At 36.9% G+C, this 27,563-nt stretch overlaps 1 protein-coding gene across 1 annotated transcript in view; it reads left to right on the forward strand.

Moving 5' to 3' along the window:
- The window catches only part of ODAD2 (outer dynein arm docking complex subunit 2), an 85,649-nt gene extending 62,202 nt beyond the window's left edge, over positions 1-23,447 (forward strand). The window contains 3 exon segments of the mRNA XM_061350923.1: positions 1,354-1,542; positions 2,105-2,326; positions 22,093-23,447. Coding sequence (XP_061206907.1) covers positions 1,354-1,542; positions 2,105-2,326; positions 22,093-22,206 — 525 coding nt within the window. The 3' untranslated portion in view covers positions 22,207-23,447.
- The last annotated feature ends 4,116 nt before the right edge of the window (positions 23,448-27,563 follow it).

The following is a 27,563-nucleotide window of genomic DNA, read 5'->3' on the forward strand; positions in this document are numbered from 1 at the left end:
CATACCTGTTAATTCAGTCTCAAGCTGAAAAACCTGCTGGTTTTCTCTGTTTTACCCCTTGACATATAAACATGTGCTTGATCATTTGAGTTCAATAATAAACACAAGACTGTGAGACCAGCCAGCGATCCGTCAAAACAAAGATTCACTAACACGGTATTGTTTCTCATAGTAGTCCATAAAGAAGTAGTCTCATACTAAGTCTAAGGAAAGGTAGAACAGGGCAAAGTTATAGCTATGGTTTCCTCACCAGGATGCTCTTCTACCTTCAAGAAATCTGTGACTCAGGAACTTTCCAAATCAGAAAGAATACTTTTATACTGGATAACTGATACTGGATTTTTTTTTCCCTGTGAATCTGTCTAGTTAATTTAATAACGTGTGAACTTCTAACATCCACTGCAATCCAGCTCCAAGGACTTCAATGTCTCAATTATGCTTTGTTTGAAAATAACTGTTTCATTCTGAACATGCCACCAGCTGATTTTGTCTGATGCCTTCAGTTCTTATCCTAGAAGAGAGATCCTTGTGTGTCCTTTCCATTCTACTCAAGATTCCATGCACCTCTGTCATACCTCTTCTCGTTTATCTTTTATTACCTTGAATGTCTTAATTGGTTAGTCATTCCTTCTACAGAGCAGCTCCCTGTCTTTGATTATTCTTCTTGTCTCTAAGCCTTGTCTAATTTTACTATAACTTTTTCAGGGTGGAAAAGGTGGGCCACATCTGCATTCTGTATTCCAGATCAGGAGTTTGTGTCCTTTAGTCACATTTTACATTGATTGTTCATTCTCTGAGGTGCACCATGGTTCTCCCACAGTTGTCATGACTTCTGCAACCTTCCCTCTTAAATATTCCTAAATACTCATAGGCACTGATACCAGAAAATAATATTACCACTCATTTGTTTTAGCTGTCAGGCTTCATATAGGAAATAGTAGACACCATGAGAGCCTAAACAGGGGTGTCTGTTGCTGCTTTAGATGTCCTAAGGTATGTGTGGCACCCGTCAGGCCAATGAAATACAGCGGATAAGGGTGATTTGCACCATTCTGGAGTGACAGCTTGAGGCCATAAAGAATACCTTGCTTAAGCATGACACTTGCGGTATCTAAAGTCACACTAGATAATCTTTATTTAGGCATTGAATTTCTGCCTAGTTGGTGGTGTAAGACAGTCTAACTCTTCTATGTCAACTAAAAGAGCTGTGTTCTGAATTAATCATATTTCTTGGTGAACAAATCACAGCAATCGCTGCAGTTGTGAATATATTGTGCCAGTCTCTTTTTTAATGTTTGCATGTATGTACAGATTCAATATTTAAAAATAATTTCTCTTTTCATTCTTATTAAGGATGCGGGGGAAATGGTTCGATCTTTTGTTGGTGGCTTGGAACTGGTAGTCAATTTACTAAAATCAAAGAATAAAGAAGTTTTAGCAAGTGTATGTGGAGTCATTACAAATATAGCTAAAGATGAAGAAAATTTAGCTGTTTTAACCGATCATGGAGTCGTCCCTCTATTGTCAAAACTAGCAAACACAGTAAGTAACATCTAAACATATTATACTAAGTAGATTAACTTCTTATGACAGATTGCATTATACCCAACTAAAAGGTTATGACAAAAGCTGAAGATTCTCTATCAGCTGCAAGGAAGAGCTGTATGTACCTGAGGTACTTTAGGCATGAAAATACTCTGTGGCTGGTACTAAAACTGCTTTGGAAGATGAGCTTAATTTTAATAGCCCTTGTTGCTTAGTACTGCTTTTCAGAGATGCAGCTGCTGTATGAAAAAAGCACAAAGGATCAAGAGAGCAATAAATCTGAACCATGCAAAGAATCTCAGTGATGGGTCTGGATGTTAAATTTTAATGCTGATCTTACCTAATTTCCAGTCAGTCTAAAAGCACCTTTGAAATAATATAAAAATTCTTAGAGAGAATAGTAAGGGACTACTAGATCCATGCCTTACGGCTTTCACCAGTTTTTAATTCTATTGCATAGGATGCCTTGAAGATGTTTGAGAATACAATTCTGGTTTTCTAAGAAATTCTTGTTATATTATGTTGTCTTTAATGTATTAATTTTTTTTACTTTCCTCAGAACAATGACAAATTAAGACGTCACTTAGCAGAGGCCATTTCCAACTGTTGCGTGTGGGGGAGAAATAGAGTTGCCTTTGGAGAGTCCAGTGCTGTAGCTCCTTTAGTACGTTACTTGAGGTCAAATGATCCATCGGTTCACAGAGCTACAGCTCAGGCTTTATATCAGCTTTCAGAGGATCCCAACAACTGTATCACCATGCATGAAAGTGGAGTGGTGAAGGTGAGGTGGAATTTTTTTCTTATTTGGAGTTCAGATAATCAATCAAAGGGACTTGGTATGGTCAAGAGAAGAGATCTTTCATTTGAAATAGTTCTTGAATACGGCTGTGTACTTCACATTTTCTGAACTTCATTCTAAAAATGTTTGGTTGAGTAATGGATTAGGGAACCATATTTTAGTGCTAAAGATACTATAGTTAGGTGATTGCTGGGAATGGAAATATGATGTGGACATTCACCTCTATAGTGCATGACTCTGACCCGATCAGTAGTGACATCAGTCACATCACCATTTTGTTATTCCCAAATGACTTCTGCAAAAGGAGTTGGGTTATCTAAATGGATAGTTTTCTAGTAATGCAGAAAGTCACTTAGGAACAGAGAGTAACTGGATCTGGGGACAAAGCAAGATAGAATAATACAAAGGCTTAGTTTACCAGCAGTTGTTTAATTCTGCAGGTACTTATAAAAATTCTTATTTTAGTGGTTAATTACAAGCATCTGCTGCAAAGACCTTACTTTAGAAAGAATTTTTCTCTCAAAAAGATTTGTGTAGCAAAGATTTATCTCCCTAGTTAAAGTCAGAAGAATTATTCCTTTGGCAGAGGAGAGACAAGGATTATGACCTTAGAGGTGGAGATGATAGGAGTTCTTAATTTTCATAAATTTCCTGAAAAGTTCACCATCATACAGACTTGTCATTTTACTTTGTGTTCAGGTAAACATATTGAAAGTAAGAGTTGACTTCCTATGCAGTGTTGTTAATGTTGAATTTATGCCTGCAGTAATGATAGTGCACTTTATTGTGAGCAGTTTCAATTCTGGCACATTGATAACATGCACAGAAAGTCTGATGCTTCAGGGGAGCATTTACTCTGCATGAATGACACAGTTGCTAAGAGCTTGAACAGCTCATCAGAGACTTTCTCAAAGCATCATACTTTCTGACCATTCACTGAGCGATGTGTATATACATGTTTCTGTTCAGGAAACCAGGAATAAAAACATATAGAGAAAGTAATTTCAGCCAGATTCTTGTATTTCACATTTTGCCACTGCTGCAAACAATATTTGCTAATCACAAAACAACAGGTATATGAACACAGTTGTGAGAGAAAGTGTTCCAATTTTTTACCTAGTTGTAACTGCACCCAAAATCCATTCAGTTTTCTCAAGCAAGGGTATATGACAAAAAGGTTGGGAAATAACTGGTGTATATCAATTGCCACGTGAAATTCTGAGTAGATAAACACGGCCATTTTGGAGGAAGTTTAGAAACACAGTTTTATAAAGTTTTTCATTTATGTTGAGATCCACACTCAATATTCTTAAAACTGGGAATGAAATAATGGTTATTATCTGTGACAGATGGATCAATGCTTTGTTTCTACCAAACACCAGAAAACATTTCCTCTTTCTGAAGTAAAAATTTGTGACTGTGCTGGAAAAGAGATTTGTATTTTCAGCGACCCTGTAATGACATGTGGGACACTAGAAAGCAGGAGAAATTTTTAGATATCAGACTAAGGAACAGGCTTTGACCTGAATTCAAAATTGGAGATAGCTGTCCACAGACTAAGGGAGAGGACTGGCAGTTTATAGCCAAGATAAGTAGCAGTACCAGGCAATGTTCTTCACATTTGGAGTCTGTCACAATTAGAGGGAAGAAAAAAAGGCAAAGTCACAGACAACTGGACGCACCCAGCCATTACCAGGTTCTTCGTAGAAACATCAGAAATTCTCTCTTAAAATGTTGCTGTTGAAAAAGAACAAAGTTGTCCAGCTATAGCTGACTGCTGCTGAAGTCTTAGAACAATCAAGCTTGTTCATGAAAAATCTTCAACTATCCACTAAAGAGCACAGGATATTCTATAGGGATGATCTTTTGAGCTGAATTGTGGAAAGACTGTTCTGCAAGGGACACACAGATGAGGAAGTACAACTACTTTAGTAGTGAAAAAAATAGTCTAAACATCTTTTAAAGGAAGAATTGAAGTCCTCTGAGGATCCTGAAGGAATATTTAAATAATTGTCCTAGAGACCATGTCATTTTGTCTAACTAATACTAATCACTAATACCAGTGATTCTCTGTGTCATACTTTTTCTTGGTTATATTGGCAAGCTATAAATTGGGATATGCTTCTGAAGTGAGTGAGTGAGGATAGTGGTGTGCATAGGCATTTATGAAGTTGCTCATACTATACCATCTAAAAGGCTTCAGATATTTAAAAAGATTCAAAATATATACAAGTGAAAAACATGAAACTGATTATCCCTGGTCATTCTTTCTTTGCAAATGAAGAAAGATGAAAGGTAATCTATTGTGGAAGTTAATTCCTGTTGTTGTGGAAGTTTATTTCTGATTTCTAAGTGATATTAAGGATTTGGTTTTGTGGAATATCATTATTATTTTTGTGTGAAGAAGGCCTGGGAAGTTTGAATGGCCTCATCACCTACAGAGTTTAGGCAAGTCTTTTATTATGAAGCTAATGAGACCTCTGCCGAGAATATTAAGTAATGAAAAAAAGAAGAACAAGGGAAAATAAGCACCCACAGTCAGCCTGTGGAAGAACAAAATTCATTGGAGTCAAAGTTGATCTTAACTTTAAATGTTTACATGTGGACATGCCAATCTGCAATAGTCACCCAAATTCTTAATAACAGTCAAGGAAGAGGAATAGATTTTCACTGTGTTTCATCTTTTCTAATTTTGACATTTATGCAAAGGTAAGGCACCTCAGCCTCTACTGACAGTATTTTCTGGTCTCCTTTGGTTATCATGGGAGTGCAGGTTCAAAGTTCAGATCTGCACAACTACATTGTAGGTATCCATGTTTAATAGGGTGAATTCCATCCCAAGGCAGTGGAGAATGTGTTTAAATGAATATACAGTCCAGTTCATTATTAGATAGGAATTACAGAATTCTGAATAATAGTGCAATAAGAAAGAGCTTTTAAAAAAAATAATTTATTTTTTCTCCAGAAATATACAGATGAGATGTATCTGTATGCTATGATGGTGATGAAACACTGTCTGCCCAGCAGTAACTGAAGCACACTTTGAACATAATCTAATGGAGCCAGATGTTTTAAATTAGTGAATCTACCTAACTTTGAATCCAGGGATTCCAAAAAAGATCTTTGGAGTATTAAGGATGTATTCCTTTCATCTAAACTTTGTCCACTTTTAGGTATGGAGTTTAAAGTAGTCTACAACACCTTCTGTAGTTAATGGAAAGAAAAGAAGGACCTGCAGACTTGTCCTAGGTGAAGATAGATGCCCAAGGTATCTGGAAGGAACAGACTTATGAAAGTGCCTAGTTTTCTCCACTGAGTAGAGAAAGGGCCTGGGTGACTATCTCAGACTAAACAGCTAGCTTTCAGACAGCTGAATTTAAATGAATATCCTTCTGAATGTTGATTTTCAACAAGCTTGCTGTACAGCAGAAGTTGTAGGGCTGGAAGAAAGGTAATGCACCAATATTTAAAAAGCCTAAATAAGATTCTAGTCAGGTACACTGGACACTGTTCTTGTGATAAATAATCGTAGGTACATACATTGTAATATTAGAAGGGGTCATTTTAATGATCTAGTCTGACTAGCCTTGCTCATACAAACCAGAGACATTGCTTCAATTTATTTCTGTTTGGAACAGAGTATATCTTTTAGAAAAACACTGACTCTTTACTTAAAAAATTCCAGTGATGGAAAATCCAATAGAGCCATCATAACTTGTTCCAGCAGTTAAATACCTTCCCTGCAAAAACATTTGCACCTTATTTGTAGTCTAAGGTTTGTCTAGCTTTATCTTATGCAATTACATGTATGATACTGTTGCTTGGTAAACTGGAAAGCTCTATATTTGCTGCTACTCTCATACACATTCTTACTGAGCAAGATCAAATACTTGTCACATTGTAATCTTTTTAATTAGTTAAGTAAGTGTAGTCTCTGATGGAAATCTTCTTAATTCTTTAATTATATTTGTATGTCAGCTTCAATTTTTTATTTTTGGACTTCCCTTTTGGACTGAATTTTAACATAATTCAGAACAGAATTTGGTATTCCAGTAATATCTTTATGAATACTTAAAACAGGTAAAATAACTTCCCTATTTCTGTATAAGCTCTGTTTGAACATCAGAGATTTTCATGATTCTGTTTGGCCACAGTATTGCCCTCAAAGTTTGTATTAGGCCAGCTTTCTACATTGACTTCCATGTCTTTTTGGAAACTGTTCCCCAGGTTAAACGTTCGCATGCTATAACGTTTGCCTTCATACACAGGAGTTAGAATTAGGTAATGTTGTTAATATAAATCACCAGCGAATTTAGACTTTGTGATATAAGTTGATTTATTTTTTTTTTTTGTTGGCAGGAGACAAATACACTTTATAAATGTCAGATGAGTTTCCTCTCATTTTTGTAAGAATAATTCATGATTTAAAAGCAGCCACAAAATTTATTTAAGCATTTTATTGTTTTAGAGAGGAAAATTTTAAGAAACCAATCATTGGCTCTTTTTGTACTGCCTTTAAAACTAAATATTGCTTCTCCACAATAGAGGTTGAGCAGAGATAAGATTCTTTACACACAGACACTCCTTCAAAAAAGAAGTTTTTCACTGGCTGGGAAAGTGGTAAATACTTTTGAATTATGTAGACACAAATGGATTAGGGCCTGCAAAAAGAATATCAGTGTCTTTGATTGCAAACAATGAAACTAAAAAACGCTTTTTCTGCTTGCCAATGAAATGATGTTATTTGCAAGTACCTGTTCAGATAGTACATAACTATTCTAAAGCATTTATGAAATCTTCTCAGTATCTCATATGAAGATTTCTTGATGTTCTGACTTAAAATTTGTGCTCAGATTCTGGACTAATTGAATAATAAAAAGTAAAAGTATTATTTTTTCTATTTATTCATTTATTTTTTGTGTAATGTGATTATACATAAAGCCATTGATCACAGATAGGTAGCTCGCTTTGCTGGGACAGATGTATACTTATAGAGGAAGAACACTCCAGAAAACTTTAAATGTAGTATGCAACAAGGCAGAGGTGAATAAACATGAATAGAGTGGTGGAGTAAAAAAATAAAATACTTGTATTATTGATCATTTTTCATAGCTCAAGCAAACCAAGATACAATTACTGTTAATTCATAGCTACAACTCAATTATAGTAAGTAAAACATAAAGACCAAATATTGACTGTAAGTTTTCTGTGAAAACCAAGGACCATTGGATAGTACCAGTCACCCAGACATTAAGGCTTTTATGACATATAGGAACCATAACTGGTGCTGTTGGCAGTTTTTTGTGTGTGTATGTCTGCTGAAGACTACACAAAGTCAGAGTAAATTAGTCTCTGTAACTCTGGATTGTTCTGAGCTGCTTTTAGTATCTAAACAAGTTGTTTAAAGACAGTATTGCTGTGGTACACTACAAACAAGTCCATTTTCTCATGTTTTTATTCCATTATATATACAGAATTATTTTGGGGCATGAGGAAGCATTAACTTAATGATTACGGGACATATGTGGAATGCAGAAGATCAAATTTTCCATTCACTTTCTGACTTTTTAAATATTGAAAGTGTCTATCCAACCTACCAGTGCATAAAATTGATCTTTAGCCTTACTCTGTGGTCTGCTTTATTGAATTATTTGCACAACATCGAAGTGCTCCATTTTCTTAATGTTATGAAACATTTAATGGATGTCTTCTAGAATATCAGTTGTAGCTTACAGGAACTTCACTGGGGATGCTAATTCATCAGATTTGTTCCTGTCTTCTCATCAGACTATAGTGTCAAGAGGTGCGTTAGGTTTTTTTTCAGTCTGTGTTTTGCTTGGGGTTTTTTTTATGGGGGAGGGACAATGAAGGCTATAATGATTTTCTGAACTCTATGGTAAATTCATAATAGGTGTCCATATTTTTCTGAGTTCTTTTTGTAGTGGCAGAAAGGTTAATCACAGGAAGGCTGTTCCATTCCTCCTAATCTAAGATATAAAACCAGTTGATTTAACCATGATTTGTGAAAGTTATTGTGAAATGTAGATTTAACATTTGGTGAGTTCTTTTATACTTTATTATAATGACTGTATTAAATATATATGTTGTGTATTTTATTGTGCAGAGCTTACAGAATATTGGTCATTGTTTGTTAAAGTCATAAAAAGAAGTCTTGGCTAACCGTTTTAGGTGAAAAGACTTTCATAAGACCATATTTTTGAAATAAATAGATGTGAATTACAAAATATGGATGACAATTGCTAGTTTTTTCTGCTAAACACATTCTAAAAAAACTTTTTTCCACAAACCATATATATATATGGATTTTAGAATATAAAATACAGAAGTATTGGCGCCTACTCTTTAGGAGTATTTGGCTGAGGTTGGTTGTTTTTGTGGGAGGCCTTTGGTGAGAACAATGAATGCAGAATATAGAGTTTCACATTATGAAGTAAGGTTTAAGAGAAGATCTTTATAAATCTATCCAAAATATTTTGTATAATGTCTCTACAATAATATTATCAGGTACAATGGTATGTATTTGCATATTTACATTTTCATATTTGTATTTTAAGTTTTGAAGAACCCGCTTGTTAGCTGCCGTGGTTGGCTCTATTCAGGTTTCATAGTTCAAGCTGTAGATACAGCATTTGCCACATGCTCCAAGCTGATGCCTGTTGCTTTTTGTAAATTAGTTGTTACGGTTCTTGGATGTCAAGAAAGAGGGCACTAGATGGCAAAATTTCTTCATGCCTATTGTCTACAGGAAGTATGCCAATCCCTTCACCCACAAATATATTGATCACATCATACTGTAAAATTTCAGATATAAGATTTTCCATGAACTAAGTCCAATACTGGCATATTTTGTTTGATGTCAGAAGGATTCACAAAAAGTGACAACATTACACCACTGCAATTTCTACTGTGTTAGCAACTGGCAGGTGTGAACGTTTTCCTTACAGTTTCAGCTCCAGAAGGTAGAAACCGGTAAGCTTTTACCTTCATAATAAGCAACATTTCACCATTCATAAAGTAGGCATACTTACATGTAAAACATGTTGCTTTTGCACAGTTGCCAAAGGTAATGAAGTTTGGCTTCAGTGTAGATTAAGCCTCAGACTTTAAATTGTTTTTCAAAATTTCACATTACTAAAGTTTATGATACGTAGCAAGTGTTCTGTTAAAATCTGGCTGATCCTGGATGGGAAAAAACAGCAGCCTAACGGAGATCAGCTTATCTTTGCCCAAATACTGTGCTTCAGAAGACCTCTGATTTAGTAACATTTGGATAACAAACCTAGAGGCTGGCATAAAGCTCCTCTTGGCACATTTTAAACATCTTTTAGTCTTATAAAAAGAAGCTTGTCCCACTAAGCTGTAGGTTTGTTGGAGCTGCTTAACAGTAGCCGTGGCCTGCAGCTCTCTCAGTGATAAATGAGCCGCTTCAAATAAGTGCAATTGCAGCCAACTGTACAGAAGGAATCATTAAAAAAAAAAAAATTTTACACAGACATTTTTGAAGCTTAGAAATGCACAAACAAAGTGTGTTTAACAGAAATATATGCTGCTCCTTTTAATGGAAAAGATTGCTACTGGCTAAGTCTGCCAGCTTCAGTAGGTGTGCCAAAAAGCCAAGGAATCTGGCAGAGTCCATAGATAGCAGTTCCATCTTTCATCTATATTTCTTTTCTGTATTTATCTTGCTTTAGAAAATGCAGAGAATGTCTTTTCCTTCCGACTTGGCACTATTTCCAAACCACAGAAACACGCAATTGTTTAGCTCCCTCCACCAGTCTTATCCTTGTGACTGTGTGAAATGTTTCTTTCTAATTTGGCAATAATAAGAAAGCAGAATGTTCAAATATTGTTATCTTTATGGAATAGTATTTTAGCTAAATTGTCAGATATTAAAATTAGTTTTCTTAATTGAGAGATATTTGGCTTAATGCACAAGGGCAGAATGCCAGGTAATTATTTTTGGCATGCAGCTGATCAAAAATAGGTTCCATCTATGGAAGGAGCTATTCAAAGCAGCTGAACATGAGAAATATCAAGAACAATATGCATATATATATATATGCACACATACACATGCATATGTATACAGATGTGTAAGTAGAGGCTGAATTGTCACTCAGAAGTCCTTAATGTACTGGATTATGTATTCATTGTTGCCATCTATAAAAACTTTTTTTCCTTCTTCCTGTAGAATTAATCACCAGTGCAAATTGGCTTCAAGCCCTAGTCATTGTAATCTCTTTTATGTCGCTATTTCAAAGAGCACTCTGCGGTGTCTTTGGAGTAATATGGCCTTTTAAGTAATATGGCACATCTTATTGCTGTCACTTTCAAGGTAAAGATCCTAAGGAAAAGTCAATTTGCAATGCGTACATTATGGGATGGGTTCTAGTATTAATGTTCCTGGTCAGTGTTCTGTACTTTGGCACAAAGTCTAAAGACCTGACAAGGCTGCCAGGCGGCATGAGGCTGGTGAGTATTCTGTCCTGAATTTGCTCTTTTTATCTTTGCACATTATATCTGTGCAATCTGCATAAATCTAACAGCTATTAGACTAGATTAGCTCCATTGCAGAATTCCAAAGAGAGGCACTTGCTGGACTCCAGGGGCATTGTAGGCTAAAGGAGTGTGTATGTATCTAAAGAAGGTGTGTCATACTTTTGTACTGGATTTCCTGGACATTCACTGTACAGAGAGTGTTAGTCTTTTGCTTCTCAAAGTATTTTGTCTTTTCATCATTTGTATAGTCTGCTCATGAGCAATAATCCTATTGCTATTTGGAAATGTGGACTTGAACATGCTTGGATTTTAAAGGAGAACTCAAGCACTTTTCACCAAAATCTCTACTTACTGCTATGCTGTAAGTAGGTGAAGTCCTAAGAAGGATAAATAACTGATTTAAAATGAGGAATCATAGTGTAGGAATTAGGATCAAGTTTTGCAGCTAATTTTCCATTAAGTATTCCATACATGATAATATGAAGGGTAGTCAAGGGTGAGGTTGCAAACTTTGCTGGTGATAAAGCTCTTCATGGTAGTAGGGACGTTAGCCAATTGCAAACTGCAGTTCATGATGCTGACCCATGGAGGTCACGTCTCCTGTGCAAGTACATCATAACTCAATACAAAGGTTTAACCTTTCGTGAAAAAAATAGGATTTACTACACTGTGCAGTACCGCGCACTACATGTGCAGCAGATGCAAGGGGACTGCCAGGGACTATCTGTTAGAACTGAAAAGATGTCTATGTACTTGGGCAAGGCAATAAACTCCTCAGAAATAATTTGGATAGAAAAGTGTAAGACAGCTAGGGACACCCTGAATCCCTGACTGATCTTGGGTTTGCTACTGATCAATCTTTCTGCTCTTTTTATTGTAGTCCAGGAATTCTCATATAAGTTGCAGTTGAATGTAGGAGTTACTTACTTATTTGTGTTGACTTCCTGGGGAGTTGGGAGGAAACTGCTACTCTAATTCTTTAACATCACAAGTATGTATAAGGGACCTGTATTTTGAGAAAACACTCTTTGACAAACGCCAATATTCTGCACAAAGGAAAGGATGTTAAGTTCTTTAATTGCATCACGACTCAAGCATGTGGTGCACTGTTTTCCTGAAAAAGTAGCCTCTTCGACTTGGGAACTGATGAAAAAGAGCATACGTTCCCTGTGTAGGAGTAGTGCTTTATCTTACACCAGCTTCCACATATTGTTATAATTAGGTGGTAGTGTTATAATTAGGTGGCGTACTTACCCAAGAATGTCCATTGTGAAATAATATTTTGAGTAGCTAGTTAGCCAACCTTTCCAACTCTTTCATCCTACCTGATATACAAAGTAACCTCCCTGTTATTCATGTTTATTATTTAATATTCTATGTTTTGAGTATTAATCATGGTTCTTTTCACCTTTTGCAGTGGTAGCATTCAGCTAGAAGGCCCACATGATATTTTTTGTTTCTATATTAAAGCAGAGCTGCATGGGTTTAGGAAATTGATTTTCACATCTTCCCCCGCATGCTTTAACCAGAGTTTTTATACATGTGCTACAACCTCCACTTGCCCAAGCACAGTTATAACCTTGTTTTTATAAAGCTAAAAAAGCACTGCAAACGAATAAGCCAAAAACATTCCCAAAACTTGAAGCTTGGAATTGAAGTTGAGCAATTGCTCAATAAAAAAGGTGAGAAACAGACTTTAATCAGAGGAAATTTTTAAATTTAACTTCTATTAGTGAATAAGGAAACAGATGAAGGCCTCCAGTGTTTCCTGTCTGGCATACACAAGTCAGGCAGGCAGGTACCATTATTACTTGCTTGTAGGCTACACAGTGTCTTTAGGAATCTCTGATCTCACAAAGCTCCCAAAATCCAGTAGCCACTTGAGCAGGTTGTGGCCAGAGTGAGTCCTTGAGTGGTTTTGTAGGCATGTTTTGCTTATTAAAAAAAAAAAAAAAGTAAAAAATCTAACTCCTCTACAGAGAACTCCATGCAAATCACAAATGCTTTGGATGAATATGACCTGAATAGAGTACTAGTTCAAGCCCCCTCTCATGTTTTAATCACCAAAACCAAAACCATTTCTCTGTCACAGTAAGTCTATGTGGTAATGGTTTTCCACAACACAGACTTTAGAAAAGCACATAAATTTCCATTACTAGTAAATATACTTTATGACCCTTGTATCAGACTCCGTTCATAAAGAAATGCTCAAATGACTCAAATATTTGGGTTGATTATAGGAAGTTGACTCATCAGTATAAAGTAATTTCTTATGCTTTTCTCTATTGAGAAAAAAACAAGCAGTTTGACAGTCTTGAAAAGTAACTTCCACTCCATGTCCATTGTTGCTTTCCTTTCTTTCTGATATCACATATTTAATTCTCTGTTATCATACATTCAAATCTAAGCAAATAACAAATATGAATTAATGTGTGGGTTATGCACAGATATTTGCCCATGAACAGCCCTCACTTATTTCTTGCTTCATCACATTCAGATACTCATATTTGTATGAATAAAGCTGAGATGTGTTCATACTGTCTATACATTTACTTATACTATGTCCTAATTGAACATTTTCTAGTACATTTACTAGTCTAAAAACAGACTATAAGGTGAACAATACAACTCACTCATCTTTCAGTTTATGTAAATATATGCACTGTTGCCACCCACAAATCTAAACCCATGAGATTATAGATCAGTCTTCTTGCATGCCACAAAAAACACCAAACCAACAACCAGCTTTAAAATACCCTGACTCCTTATGTGAAATAAATGCTAGTGTATTGATTTACACTGAGAACATCCTGCTTCTATCTGTAGATTTTGATATGTAATGTTTACTAGCAAAAGCACCCCACTGGTTTTGCTTATAAATGATCATATGTAGGCAGAAAGACAGACATTTGGACCATTGGACCTAAAGCTGGATTAACTTTAAAGATCAAAATCAGCGCTTGGAATTGAATACAGAAGAGAATTTGGAAGTCAGTTCACGCATACGAGTAGACCTATCATACTTTTAACATACCACTACAGTCAGATTTTGTACCCTGTTCTAGGGGTAAGATGCAACTTTGGCTAAACATTGCAAAATTTGTCACTGGTCCGGGAACCATGGTGTCTCTTTGCTGCAGTTCAATGTTCTCTTCAAAGACAGACTACTTATAGTGCATTTCAGGAATATCAGACAAACCAGAGAAAAAAAAACATACTTTTTTCATGGTATTGCTGAGACATCAAGCAGAACCCTTCAGTATGTGAATGGACAGCTTAAACCTCCTTGTTTTCCTCTGACTTGCTGCTGATAGTTTGTTTGCAACTGCCCATTCTTAACTTTTGTATGATCTTCATATTACTGTAAGAGATAGACAAAATGATAGTATTCATATTGATAGTAATGTTAACAAATTTGGAAAACCAGAACAGAATTAGCAATTCTTTCTCAATTCCTACAGTACCTCTCAGTAAAAAAATGAAAGGCAAGGTAAAAGCCATGTCTCTGTAAAATGGAAATAAAGCAAAGTGTGAAAAAGGACATAGAAATAGAAAGAAGAAAGACTGAATAGGCTAGCACCAATATAAGGGAAGGATAGTCCCCTACATGTTATTGCGTCTAAACAAATTGTGAAAGGAAAGGAACATACATGACACATTTACTGCTTTGACTGTCCACTATGCAGTAAGTAAGCAGGCTCCTGTTTTAATCCTAATAAAATTAATTTACAGTGAATTGAAAACATCTTTTTAAAAATATCATTCCATTGACATTACGAAAAAAAGTTAGTTATTCTCTCTATCCCACCAAAACTCTTTTATATGTTAATCTTCTTTTGAAAACTACAATGAAATAAAAATAAAATAGAGAAAGGAGTTCAAATAAAAATATGCTGTAATACCCTGGTCTTCATCACTTCTGGATTATCAGATCTGCCTATTCCTCTTTGTGGGATGAATTTCATATCCCATAAGACTTTTTGCACATCAGAATGTTCATGGTGGTTGGATTCTGTCTTAATATCACACCGAACATCTTACAGCTGAATGTAGATTTGAACTTTAAGGACTCCAACTGGTTACATATAACTGTACCTTTTAAAGATTAGAAATACTTTTGATTACAAATTTCATTTAGCTACATCATCTTTGTATGGTACTTTATATTTAGTTAGATTTACATCTGAAAATGTTATAAATATCCCCTAAAGTCCTATAAATAATGCATTGAGATGGGATAACCTTTAAACTTACTGTATTTTAAAGTGGCCTGCAAGTTTACATTTTTTATACTATTTTATATTTAACCATTTCGAATTCTGTTAACTTTCTCCTTGTCATTCAGAGTTCTTTGCCCATTTATTATGTCTTTGCATAGAAGGGGCATATTTTAAACTTCAAATCTATCATGGCATAAAATCAGTTTAGGTTCACCAAAGCTGCGTATTCTAAAGAAATAGTAAACATCTCATGGTAAGGTACCACTCATCATATGTTCAGAATATTTCACTGAATCTGTGAAGCCCTACCTTCTTTCTCTCTTGTTTCCCAGCATTTTGTGGGATTCAGCTTACCAACAGCTGTTTCATCACATAGGAAAAAGTAACAACGTGCTGAGAGCAAGTCACCTGTCTTGCAATAGGTGGGATGGTTTAATCTGGAAGTGTGCCACAAACTGCAGACAAGTTTCTTCTCATCCTAATGTGCCCTGCACCTGTTTGCAGGAATAGTACAGGTTCGCCTGCCCCTATGCTCTTCCACTGGTTTTCTAAGGGACAGCTCCCGGCTAGCCTGCTCATCACCACCATATTCAGGTGTACCTTAGCATAAGTTTCATTCTTTGTACCTCCTCATGCCTCAAGCCACACTTGAGTGGCTCCAAAAGTCGTTATCCTTTTTTCCGTGGCTGCCAGAATGGAGATGTGTTTCATGGGAGAGAGAGGAAGAAAGACAGAAATGAGAGGAAAGGAAAAGAAGCCAGGTTCAATCTTCATGGGATCTCCCCCACCCCAGACAGCAAGATTCAGCTCCCACCTCTTTACATGCAGAGCGAGTGAACTAGGCTACACCAGGGGTTTCTCTGACTTCGTTCCCAGAGAGAAGAGACATTATACAAGAGGGAATCAGCACAGTGTGTGAGTGGCCACTCAGACTTACAGTGAGGGTCCCTGCCCATCTTTTGCCTTTACTGGATTTTCTTAGTACTGGATTTTGTATGTCTGATAGGTCAGAGTGTTCCCTGACATACAGGACTTTATATCTAAAATCTATTCTCTTTGTGCCACCTGAGAAAATTAACAGAAAATGCCCAGAACTTAGATGAGCATCTTCTTAGGAGACTGTTGCGTGGTACATGTTGCCTTACCCTTTCACTCAGCTGAAAGAGGAAATCAGGAAACTGGCCTGAGTTTTACTTGAGAAACAGTGACTTAGCTTAACCTTCATTAAGCTTTTATTGTGGAGTGTGTTTTATTCTTTATAATTTAATTTTATGAGAATAAGAATATGTGTAGCATAATGCTCAAACTAGGTGCTTTAATATTTTCCAGTATGCAGTATGGTGTTGAAAGTTAGAAAATGCTGGCTGGATCTAGACTGATACTTTCTTGGATAAGCTTCTACCATATGCTTTTATTTAAAGTATTTTTTTCTTTTAGGTTAGATTTATAAAAAGCATGTGAAAAATGTCTTTTTTGGAGAAGAAGTGTTGCACAATTAGAAAATCACAGTGTTAGAAAGTTAGCATCCTTTAGGAAATGCTGCATGTAAAAGAAGTCAGATACTAAACCTAAATTAAAAAAAAAATGGCAAGTCCTACCACCAACTGGAAATGCTATGTCAATCTACAAGATGTTGTATTGAAGTAAATGCCTTTATTTCCAGGAATGTTAAGCTCTATGTGAACTCTGACTAGCTTCCCAGTATGGATATGAATCTTGTCAAAAGAGTTTGTCCGTATTTCCTTCTGATTAGAAGAAATCAAATAAAATTTGTTTTATAGGACACAAGACCTAAAGAAGCCATAAATAAAGGCATTAAGTATTTTTTATAGTTTATTCATTATTTGCTTCTATGTTCACAGAACTTGGGAGTATTGAATAGGCTGATGTTTTATCCGTTTTGTATGAGCAAGGGAATCCCTTTCCAGCAGGATTGTTTAACACTTTCCACTGTTTTGGAAAACTTGCTGAAGACACATCACATGACTAACCTTTTATTTAAAGATTAATATGTGCAAAACTCTATTCTTTCTGAAAACATCACTTCCTATGTTTCCTGCTTCCCGCCTCTGAGTCTGGAAGCTGCAGTGACTCTGTCTAAAAGAAAATGGGTACTTACAAATTATTGTAACCAGTACATGAAGCATCTCTACCACCTGAGATTTCATCGGAGTAAGGGTTTGTTGGTTGTCTACTATTTTTCTGCTTTCAAATCCCCTTGCACTACTTCTTTTGTAGAAGTGAAAAAATCTAGAAAAACATCTTGGTAGAAAAGAAAATTACTAGCCCATTTTTATTACTCTTCTTACTCATCCAGGGATGCACACAATTTTGAAATGACACTTTTACAGGTTCTTATGTTGATGTTTGTGTTATCTTGTTTGAAGTAACATTTTCAATTGGTTATTTTGTGATGGTAAGGATACTATGTGGAAGGAAGCTGTTCTTCCAGACAGTGGGAGATGGCATCATTCATGATACATGACTTTGCAAGAAAATATTACAGCTTATCTCCTTACCTTTTACTGCTGTCCTGAGAAACAAAAGACTGTGATTTTGTTACACCTTTGGCATGCCAGAGAGTGTAAAAGCCAACAATAAGAGTTTGCAAATAGTCTCTTCAGAGCAGCAATTCCTCCTCCCAGTCTGGGGCAGTACAGACTGGTCAGCATCTGGGTAAATTAGGGAGGGAGCCCCCTTGGAACACATTTCTGGGCACAAGAAGGAGATGATTTGAAACAGCAACTGGTCATCCTCCATGTGTCTAAGTTTGTAGATGAGAGGAGAGCAGTAGATGTCATCTACCTTGGTTTTAGAAAGGGTTTCAAAACTGTTTCCCACAGCATACGTTGACCCAAGTTACAATGTTGTATAGTCTAGATGTGTGAACAATCAAATGGATTAAAACTGTTTGGATGATCCAGCTGAGAATGAAGTAGTTAATGGATTGTATTCTACCTGGATGCTGGTGACAAGGAAAGTTGCTGAAGGGCTCTGGGAAGTCAAGGAGGCTGAAGGGCAAGGAGGTCAGTCATTAAAAAGATGGAGCTAAGCTTTTCACAGTGATGCATGGGAAAAGGATGAGAGACAATAGGCATAAACTGTAATAATAGTAACTGTGTGCAGGGAAAACCTTTCTCTCTATGACAGTCAAACACTGCAATAGGTTGCCCAAAGACATTGTGTCATCTCCATCCTTGGAGGTTTTCAAGGTGAGGCTGAATAAAACTCTGAGCAACCTGGTCTAACCTTATAGCTGATTCTGCTTTGAGCATGACATTGGACTAGAGACCTCCTGAGACCTCTTCCCTTCTGAATTTTTCTATGATCGTGCAATCCTAATATAGTATCACAGTTCTGTGCTTTTTTAAAGCTGGGATAGTAATAGCAAAATCTTAATTGTTCTGAATATTTAAATGATTTGGCTGTGCATTGTGCTTGCTTTTGGAACCCAGAAACGCTACATATGCTCTGTACGTTCTCCAAACAGCTTGTATTTGTGCTTATTTGCTGGTATGACGTGCTAACTGTGCAAAAAATTTTGGACTCTTGCCTTAGAATATAGATACCTGCCAACAGAAAATGAAGGCTACAGAGTGCTGCAAATGCTTTCTCTGTCTATGGAAAATGCCTCGTATGTGCCAGAAAGAAGCATTTGTACCGCATGCTTTTTACTGCTTCTCACATCTGTTAACATTTACATGTGTCAGAAAACAATACCTGAACAGTAAAAGGAAGGGATACATGAAGTTCAAGGGCATTGCATCAAGAAAAAGGACATGTTATATTGTACTGGCACATAAAAAAAAGAAAGATTTCTGGACTTGTCAAATATTTCTAATATGTAGGAATAGGGTGTGTATACTATCTATGAATACATTTTCATACCTGAATTGTATGACCCAAATTGCCAGTAAATTGAACTGAACCCGTGAAAGGGTCAAGGATTGGCTGTCAGGAAGTGAAAGAATTGTATCTTTCTTGTTATATACAAAAAGAATAAAATTTTATTTCATTTAAGGCAGGATTTATATATAAATCTTCAAAGTTAGGTTCCTAAATATGGAGTTACTCACTTATATTAAAATATTTTTCATTCTTGATAATCTTCTCTTCAGCTGTCTTTTTGTTAGCACAAAAGGAGTGGGTTAACTGACAAATGTTGCTGTATATCCTCAGTCCTTAGAGGCAGCTACTGTATTGGACTGTGTTTCCAAGAAAATTTCTTTGAAGTCATACTGTGCATATTGTGCAAATCCTGAGACACAGTGTAGTAGAGGATTTTGTATGATGTGGCAGTTCTTACAGATGTTACCTCTGGCAAGTGATTTAGAAGAAAAACAAATTAGAGAGCAACTGATCCTTGATCTCCTGAACTCAGAAGGAGAACAATCAGTATTTGATACCTTTCTAAAAACTGCTGTTTGCATTGGTTGCATTAGTACCTCTATGTCTTCAAGCATCTATTTGGTTATTTTGATCCAGTGTCATGTATGCTCTTTTTTGATATTTAACCCTGATTTTCCAAAATACACCTGCGACAAAAAGCACAGACCCTCCCCTAGAGGCATTGTCATTGCTTAATGTTGAGCTCTGCAGAAAGTGACAAAAAAATACCTACTTTCCTAAGTCTTCTGAGCCTAGAAAGAAGTGGTGGCTGAAAGAAGAAATGAATAACTTTAAAAAGTCCTACCTAACATGCAGTCATTATTAAGGCAAAGGTCTATCTTTGGGTTTTGCTGTATTTCTGATAGATAATTTATCTTCAAACCATTATTTCTGTGATGAACTTCCACTCTTATGCATTGATAACAGGTCCTATGCTGAAATTATTACGAAAGTTTGACTTTCACACTCAGTACACTGAAAAAGACTTGCATTAGGTCTGCGAAGATGCAGTGAACAATCACATAAGACGTACAGTTTCTTTGCCCCCAAATTTGAAACCTATGGCTTTACCAAAACCACTGTATGAACAGTATGTGCATACATATTTTAGTTTTTGAGTCAAGGATGTGAAGTATCTCTACCAGTTTTATTCTGTAAGTTATACAAGAAAGTTGTGAGGCACCCAAAGAAGCACTTTATAGTCTAAGCTGATGAGAAATCAGCTGGTGGGAAATAGCAACGAAGAGAGATCATCATCCAGCAGTATTTCTCAATTAAAAAAAAAAAAAAAGAGAAGTTAAACATCTAATAAGACCTGCATTCTGACCTTTGTGCTTTGTAGAGCAGCTTTATCACTACAGAGATGTGCTCCTTGGTCTTACTTCCAGTTGAAGTTGCTGACCCTGGCCCAGCTTGTGCACGCAAATAAAGAACATAAAGCTTTCTCATATAATTTCTTCTCATATTGTTTTAACTCTGACGTATCCTTTCAGGAGTGTTCATACTTTCAGAGTTCTTATCTAGATACTCGTAACATAGACATAAAATCATGGAATCATAGAATCGTAGAACAGTTCAGGTTGTAAGGGACCTATAAATGTCATCTAGTTCAACCCTCCCACAGTGAGGAGGGACACCTTCAACTATATCAGGTTGCTGAGAACCACATACCAGATTACAGTAATGGAAATTATAGGAAGAAGAATTGCTAGAAAAATTCATATCTGATGCTTAATTTACATAATACTCCTCTGACATATTTCAGGCCTATCACAAGCAATCTTAAAAGTTACATGTAGGGGTCAGAGGGTGAAAGGTGACTGGCAAGATGCTTGTTTTGTACATTTGGCTAACACAAATACTTCCTCAAGTATAAAATGCTTTGATCTCTCTAAGCAGATGCCATATGTGTGCAGCTGTGGCCCCTGCCTCACGACTGCTGGAAGGTTAGAAAAAGGTAGCATATGAATTTGGTGTCTGCATTCAATTTATGCTTTTATATTTAGCAGTTCATAATTTTGTGTAATATTTTAGCTGTATGAAAAATATGCACCAGAGTTGAGTGATAACAGATTTCTCTGTGGTTTGACTCAATGTTGTTTGGGTATACACAGAATCTGAAGTATTGCAGACTGAAAGTACAGGTTTTAATTAGAGCTGTCTGAGCTTCAAAATACCTGAACACACATTAAGCTTGGCAGATTTTCAGAGATCCAAGGGTTGCATGGAGGTGATTTAAGCTAAGCAAGAGTCTTCTGTTTTCCAACATATATTGCATTTGCAGTTGCGTCACTGACTTACAACACACTGAACAAGTGAGATCCAAAAACATTATTAATAGTTTTCTGATATGTAAAAATGTTTTATCATCAGGGCCTGTCTTATGTCATACTTGTGTTGAGCAGTACCTTATTCCAAGGGAATTTCCACTGGAAAAAACTGAATTACTTCCAGAGTAAAGGACTAGACGGCATGACTGAAAAGCTGAATCAACTCCAAAAGTTTGGAACCTTTCTTGAGCTTTTGCTTTTTGCTTTTATGTGCAAATGTGTAGGACTGATACACCCAGATCTGTATCCTTCCAAGCACTTTAATGTGAGTGGTTTGCTGTGACAATAAAAAAACCTACTGCAGTCAATGTGACACAAGGGTCCATTCACATGGATCCAGTTTCATGATCAAGGCCAAAAAGAAAAAAAAATCATGGCTTTATTTATTAAAACTTTTGCGCATGTACAAATATACTTGTATTCCTTGGGGGAAACCCATGATTTCAAATAAAGCAAATGCAATTTCTACTTACAAGAAAAAAAGCCAAGTCACAACCAATAGACAGGCATGATGCAATAAATAGAAAAGCAGACATGAAAATATCAATTGACAGGTATAAATAGGATAAAATATAAAGCATTGTGCACTATGTGTGCATTGATACATATATGTTTACAAAAGTGTACATATATAAGTATACCTACATATATAACAGTGATGTTAATATGAATTTTAGTATTTTTTGTGGGGATAAATTCATGCCACTGTTCTAGATATGATTAGAATATTATTTAGATAGTAGCACACCTATTAGTTTTTCTTATACTGTGTCTCTTGTATTTTTGCTAGCTCTTACTGCCTATGGTAGGCTCTACAGATGAAACTCTGCAGGAGGCAGCAGCTGGTTGCATAGCAAACATTCGCAGATTGGCTCTAGCAACAGAAAAAGCAAAGTACAGATGATGCTCTAGCAACTTCCACCAACACACTCATTTTACAATACGGCTACATTTAAATAGATGATTACTCCTTCTAGCATCTGTATTTCACAGCAAAGGTCATTTGTATGAGGATAATTTAATAACAAGAATAAAATTGTGGAAAACTATGTTTGTTCTGGCATTGCTTTGTTTGTCACACCTAGCTTTTATAAAACATGCCCAGTTTTGTGTGGTTGATAGTATTGCATCTTTCAAAAGACTATTGGTTAAGACATGGCAAAGACTTTTCTACAATTAATACTCTTGTATTTGAAATTCATTGTAGATATAAATGGTTTTGCATATCTGAGACATTACAATAAATTTTCCTTCACTGTGTGTGTGGTTGTGCAGTGATTTATGAATGCCTTCAACAATTCCCTTCACGCTAAACTTGTCCAATCATCCTGTCATTATGTTTTTGCCTGTTTGATCACTTGCAATTCACGGGAGAGGACAAAATGCAGATACATCAATCTCACATCTGGTGAGATTGTTATATAAGGACTGCAAACAGCTGTAGCAGTAGACATCACTCCAAATTTCCTGCTTCTACTAACATCAGACAAAGTGGTGCTTAATTTTATAAGTAGCTGGTGAAATGTGTTTTAATTAACATGCGTTTAACTCAAATTAAAATCTACCAGCTGCAAATAAAATGTAGGGTATTACATTTACATTTCCACATTACCTTATTGTGGGTTTTTTAAACTGAGGACAACATTGTATTGATGCAGTTACTTTATTTTTCTGCATAAAATTATGTTCAGAATTAGAGTTGCTTTGAAAAAAGCACATGAACACCTACTGATATTATAGATTACAGACCCACTGTATGGACCATCCTCAACAACTAATACTAAGGCATTTACTTGAGAGCAGTAATGTCTCCTTCCAATCCAAACCGTGCTCTGATTCTGTGATTTAAAATGTCCTTTAAGAAGACTCATGCAATTCTGAAAAAGGAGGATTGCAATGGGCCCTTAGGGAAGGTGTAGAGAGTATATGAAAGGAAACCAGCTACAGACAGGCGCTGACTATGGAGATCAAAATATTAATCCAAGTAGTAATTTTTAATCAATGTTAATACCAACATAATTGTGGAGTTGTCACAAGTTCCACCAGCAGCCAGTGACCAAGCGAATGCTGTTTTAGGTATTCTTCAACTCTGCCCCACAAGGCTGGTATGTTATCTTGAATAAATATATCCATATTATTATATTGATGTCACAGCTGTAGTAGTATCATATGCTTCATCACTGTACCCAAAAATACTTCTAAAATAAATGCTACTTGCCAAATTCATTAATTTTTTTCTTTTCTGTTGGAAAGCTGTAGATACAGTTTATCACATGAATAATGTGTAAAATGTGGCTTAGTTTTCAAACGGTTGAGGGGAAAAAAACTCCCTGACAATAATTGTTGTCCTTAACATAACCTCTCAAGGCACTCTTGACTGTCAAGTTTGGATTTCAACTGCAATAAGTTCTAAAGTAAACTTAATTTTATGATACAGGTGTCAGGGCAATAAATGTAATGTTCCAGACAATGAAATGGCCTCAGCTTGCCGCTGTCACTCACACTGGTAGCCCTTATGTCTTGGAGCTGTTCATCTGAAGCCTTTATTTTAAGACCTCAGACAGTTAATCCCAGACTTAAGGTGACTTATTTGTGCTGTTTTCTTTTTCTTTACTGTGCTTGCAGTTTTCAAAATCTGTACAAGGAGACAAAATGTTGAAATCTATACAGATCCCCACACAGGCAAAGGATAAGTATTTAAAAAAATACATCATTTTTTTTTTGGCCAAAACTGGTGGATGTTGTGCAATTAATATAAAGAGATTTAGGTGTTGGAAAATGAGTAAATGAATGTGATCCCTTCTCTATGCACCGCCTCTATGAGTGGTGCAGTACAGCGTGTACATTTGAAAAGCTTCCGCAGAGTTGTGTTGAGTTTCACAGCACTGCAGCCCTCTCAAAAGGGATCCTCACAAAGCTGGGTCCCACTTGCTGCTCACACACTCCTGCTGGCAGTGCCAGTCTATTCAAGCCCTGGCACCAACTCAAGCAGCCTCAGCTGCCTGGACCCAGCATTCCCACCCTGTATAACCAGGCACCAGCCAGCTCCTGCTCCCCAGCTCTTGTGCCTGGAAGGGAAATGCCTTCACTCCTGTCTCTTTCCACCAGCTGCTAGTTGTCCACATAAACCTGTAGCCTCTTAGGAAATATGGCTATACCAAGCACGAGAGCTCAATATTATATTCAGTGCAGAGCAAATTGATGTACAAATTCAATGTAGAGTTCTATTTCAGCTGCAGAAATGAAGTGACTTAAAAAGCTGGGTCAGCCTCAGTCCTGTTTATTTGCCAGCATCTGCTCAGTCTGCGATTCCTGTATTTTCACAGTCTTGTAATATGGGGTAAGGAGGGTGTGTGTCAGTTTATTTACATTGATGTTACCATCAGCAGGGAGTACCCATCACTTTTCACAGTTTCAGGAGCCAGTTTCCAGCTCCACACAGAGCACTGTGCTCCAGCTGTTGGCCATAAAGCCAGGCCTGCTCCTCACCAGCTTCTCATTTTCAGCTTTATTCCACATTTTCATTAAAATGTCAGAAAGCGTAGAGCCCAAGTAAGAAAAGTTGTCACACAAAAGTGTTGTTTTGAGTATGGAAATACTATAGTTGATGAGGAAAAATAAGCATGAGTAGAAATCTTTCACCTTGATGCAATTATTTCTGGAACCTTAGAGGCCCACTACATCTTTCAGTCTATGCGTCTGTCAGCAGCAAGATAGCTTTTCTTCCACTATACCATGACTTTATGATTTATTGCTTGGTGACAGATAACCATTATCAATAATTTAATTGTCCCAGGATGTTGAAACTACACATTTGAATCTGGGATTTATGTTCATTTCCTCTTAACGTTCATGCTTATGACATGTGCATGTGCTCTGACACACGATATTGTCTCCAAGTTGTCAGGGAAATATAAACTTCCCAGCCTGGGTGCGATGGAGCCGTGATATATTAGGGGTTTTGTTACTCTGCGCCATCACTGAAGCTTTCCTTTGGCGAGTAAATGAGGTTGAGATTCACAGGGCTGCCTTGAGATTTGACTCTGTAATTTGCTTTAAGCTAACTGATTGTTTTGTGTGAAAGCGCAGTACCTCTTTCATTCCACGCCTCCTGAAATGAGTCGAATGAGCTGCTGACACCAGGGTCAGATGTAAATTGTCCCAGGAGGCTGAACTAGATAATATGTTAGTTTAAGAATTTCATCTCATAATAAATTAAATGGTTGTTCCTTGCACTTTTCCACCAACATAATCTTTATTTTACATGTGACACCAGGATGGAAACATGTCATGTGTTTCTTCAGCAGTGGTATTCAAGTTTCCATGCAGGCTGTTTGCACAGTTTATTTCCAGAGTCAGAAGGTGACTGCTCCCCAACTGTAAATCGTGGTCTAGTTCTTCTTTAGGCACATAAGCATTGCCACACACTGCTCAGGATCCAGAACAACAGCAGGAAGCAATGCTGCATTTTGTCTACTTCTCAGTTCAGACAGCCTTCTGACACAGGCCAGCACCCACGTTTCTGTAGTCATGGCCATCACAGCAGGAATTGGTAAAATTCATTCAATTTCTGAAAGGATTAATTTTACTAATTACTATTCCCTCCCTTGTTTAAACAGAGATGTTCTTCAATGCTCAGTATCTTGCTGCTTTGGCTATTGAAGCCAACCAGAACTCATCCACTCTAATGAATATTTTCCTTGAATGCAGTTTTACATTGTAAGGTGTGCTTTTCACCCTCTTGCCTAGTTATCAGTTCAGTAACGCTCACAACTTGCTGAGGACAGCAACAAGATGGCCTGTGTTTATCTTCTCGTTTCTGTATTATCTGCCAGACACCTTTCAGTTGGCAAGTTCCTCTCTCTTTTCCAGTTGTTGTCATTGGCAAGTTATGTGTTTTATCCTAGTCTACATGGAGAATGGTACCCTTCAGCTGCTTGATCTTGCCTTTAAGACTGTAATCAATTCTGTTTTGAACACAAATGCTTGGGTTTGTTTTGTTGTTTTTTTCCTGAAAGGCTCATAAGACCACATAAGGAAGCTTTGACTTTGTCTGCTGTATAATACATTGTGGTCTAATCCTATCACTTTTTGCAGTTCTACAGGTGCACAAAACCATTTTCACTGATTTCATGTGTTTTCTTCCATCATGGATGTGGTGACAACACAATTGTTGGCCAGTAAAAACCTTTGCTTATTGTGTTTTTGGGTGTGTATTGAAGGAAGACCAGAAGAATTACATTACACTAATGCTGAACCATGAAACAGCAGGTCATAAACCAGCAGTTTTTAGCCAACTCACCATCACACCCGCATCCGGAGTGCCTTGAAAGCTCCCCCATTCTTCATTAGATGAGAATCCGCCTAGAAGCTTTTGGGGGACAAAAGTGTTCATTACAGTCCTGGTGGTAATGTTTTGCCCAGCCATGCTGTGACACAACCCACTTCTCTAAGGGGCTTGGTGAATGCAGGAGGGCAATGCAGAGCACCTGTGGTCCGATGGGTGCATCTGGCAGCAGAATTTTGCCCCAGTGGCCGAGCCTTGAACCACGTCTCCTAATACCCAGATTAAATAGCTAGGGATTTGTGTATTGCTTCTGAAATAAAAGAAAAAGGCTTTAATAAAAATTGTAATTAAAAAGTTACAGATGCTGATAAAATTAAAAACATACAATACGGAATTGAAATGATTTAGTGTTGAAAAATGTCGGTTGATTCAGTAGTAGTTAAATTTCCAAATGACTTGTCTTGAACAAGCAAATAGTTTGAAGGTTTTGGCTATGTGTCTTTCTTTAAAAAAATGAGAACCCAGATCATGTTGCTGGTTCCCTCCACCACAGACTGGTAAAGGCTGCGCTATAAAATTAGTGCAGTAAACCACTCGTCTTTCCAGTTGCTGTATTCTCTTCTCCAACTGACAGCCTTTTGGGGCCTCCTTGGCTCTTCAGCAGAAAGCACCAAGTGCAGGTCTGTTGCTCTAATGAAAACATAACAACAATGTCTGGGAAGCCATAGAATGATGCAATAACTGTGCTGCTCTGCTTCCTTTAATGTGATGAAGGTTGCATATTTGCCTGGCCCCAGTGTTTTACTCCTGCCAGTATTGTACTGTAAAGAGACTTGGCAGAACACGTTCAAAGGCTGTTCGTGGTTTTTCACTCAGCATTAAACCTTCCAGTGACGGAAGGGTGGGGGAACACATATTGGGACAAACAGGCATTCAAAAAGTGAAAGAAAAAGAGGAGAAGGGGGCTGATGGTG

This window comes from Neopsephotus bourkii, unplaced genomic scaffold (assembly GCF_033783945.1).
Source record: "Neopsephotus bourkii isolate Nb327-2 ecotype Australia unplaced genomic scaffold, CSIRO-AGI_Nbou_v1 NB_53, whole genome shotgun sequence".
NCBI classification, from domain to species: Eukaryota; Metazoa; Chordata; class Aves; order Psittaciformes; family Psittacidae; genus Neopsephotus; species Neopsephotus bourkii.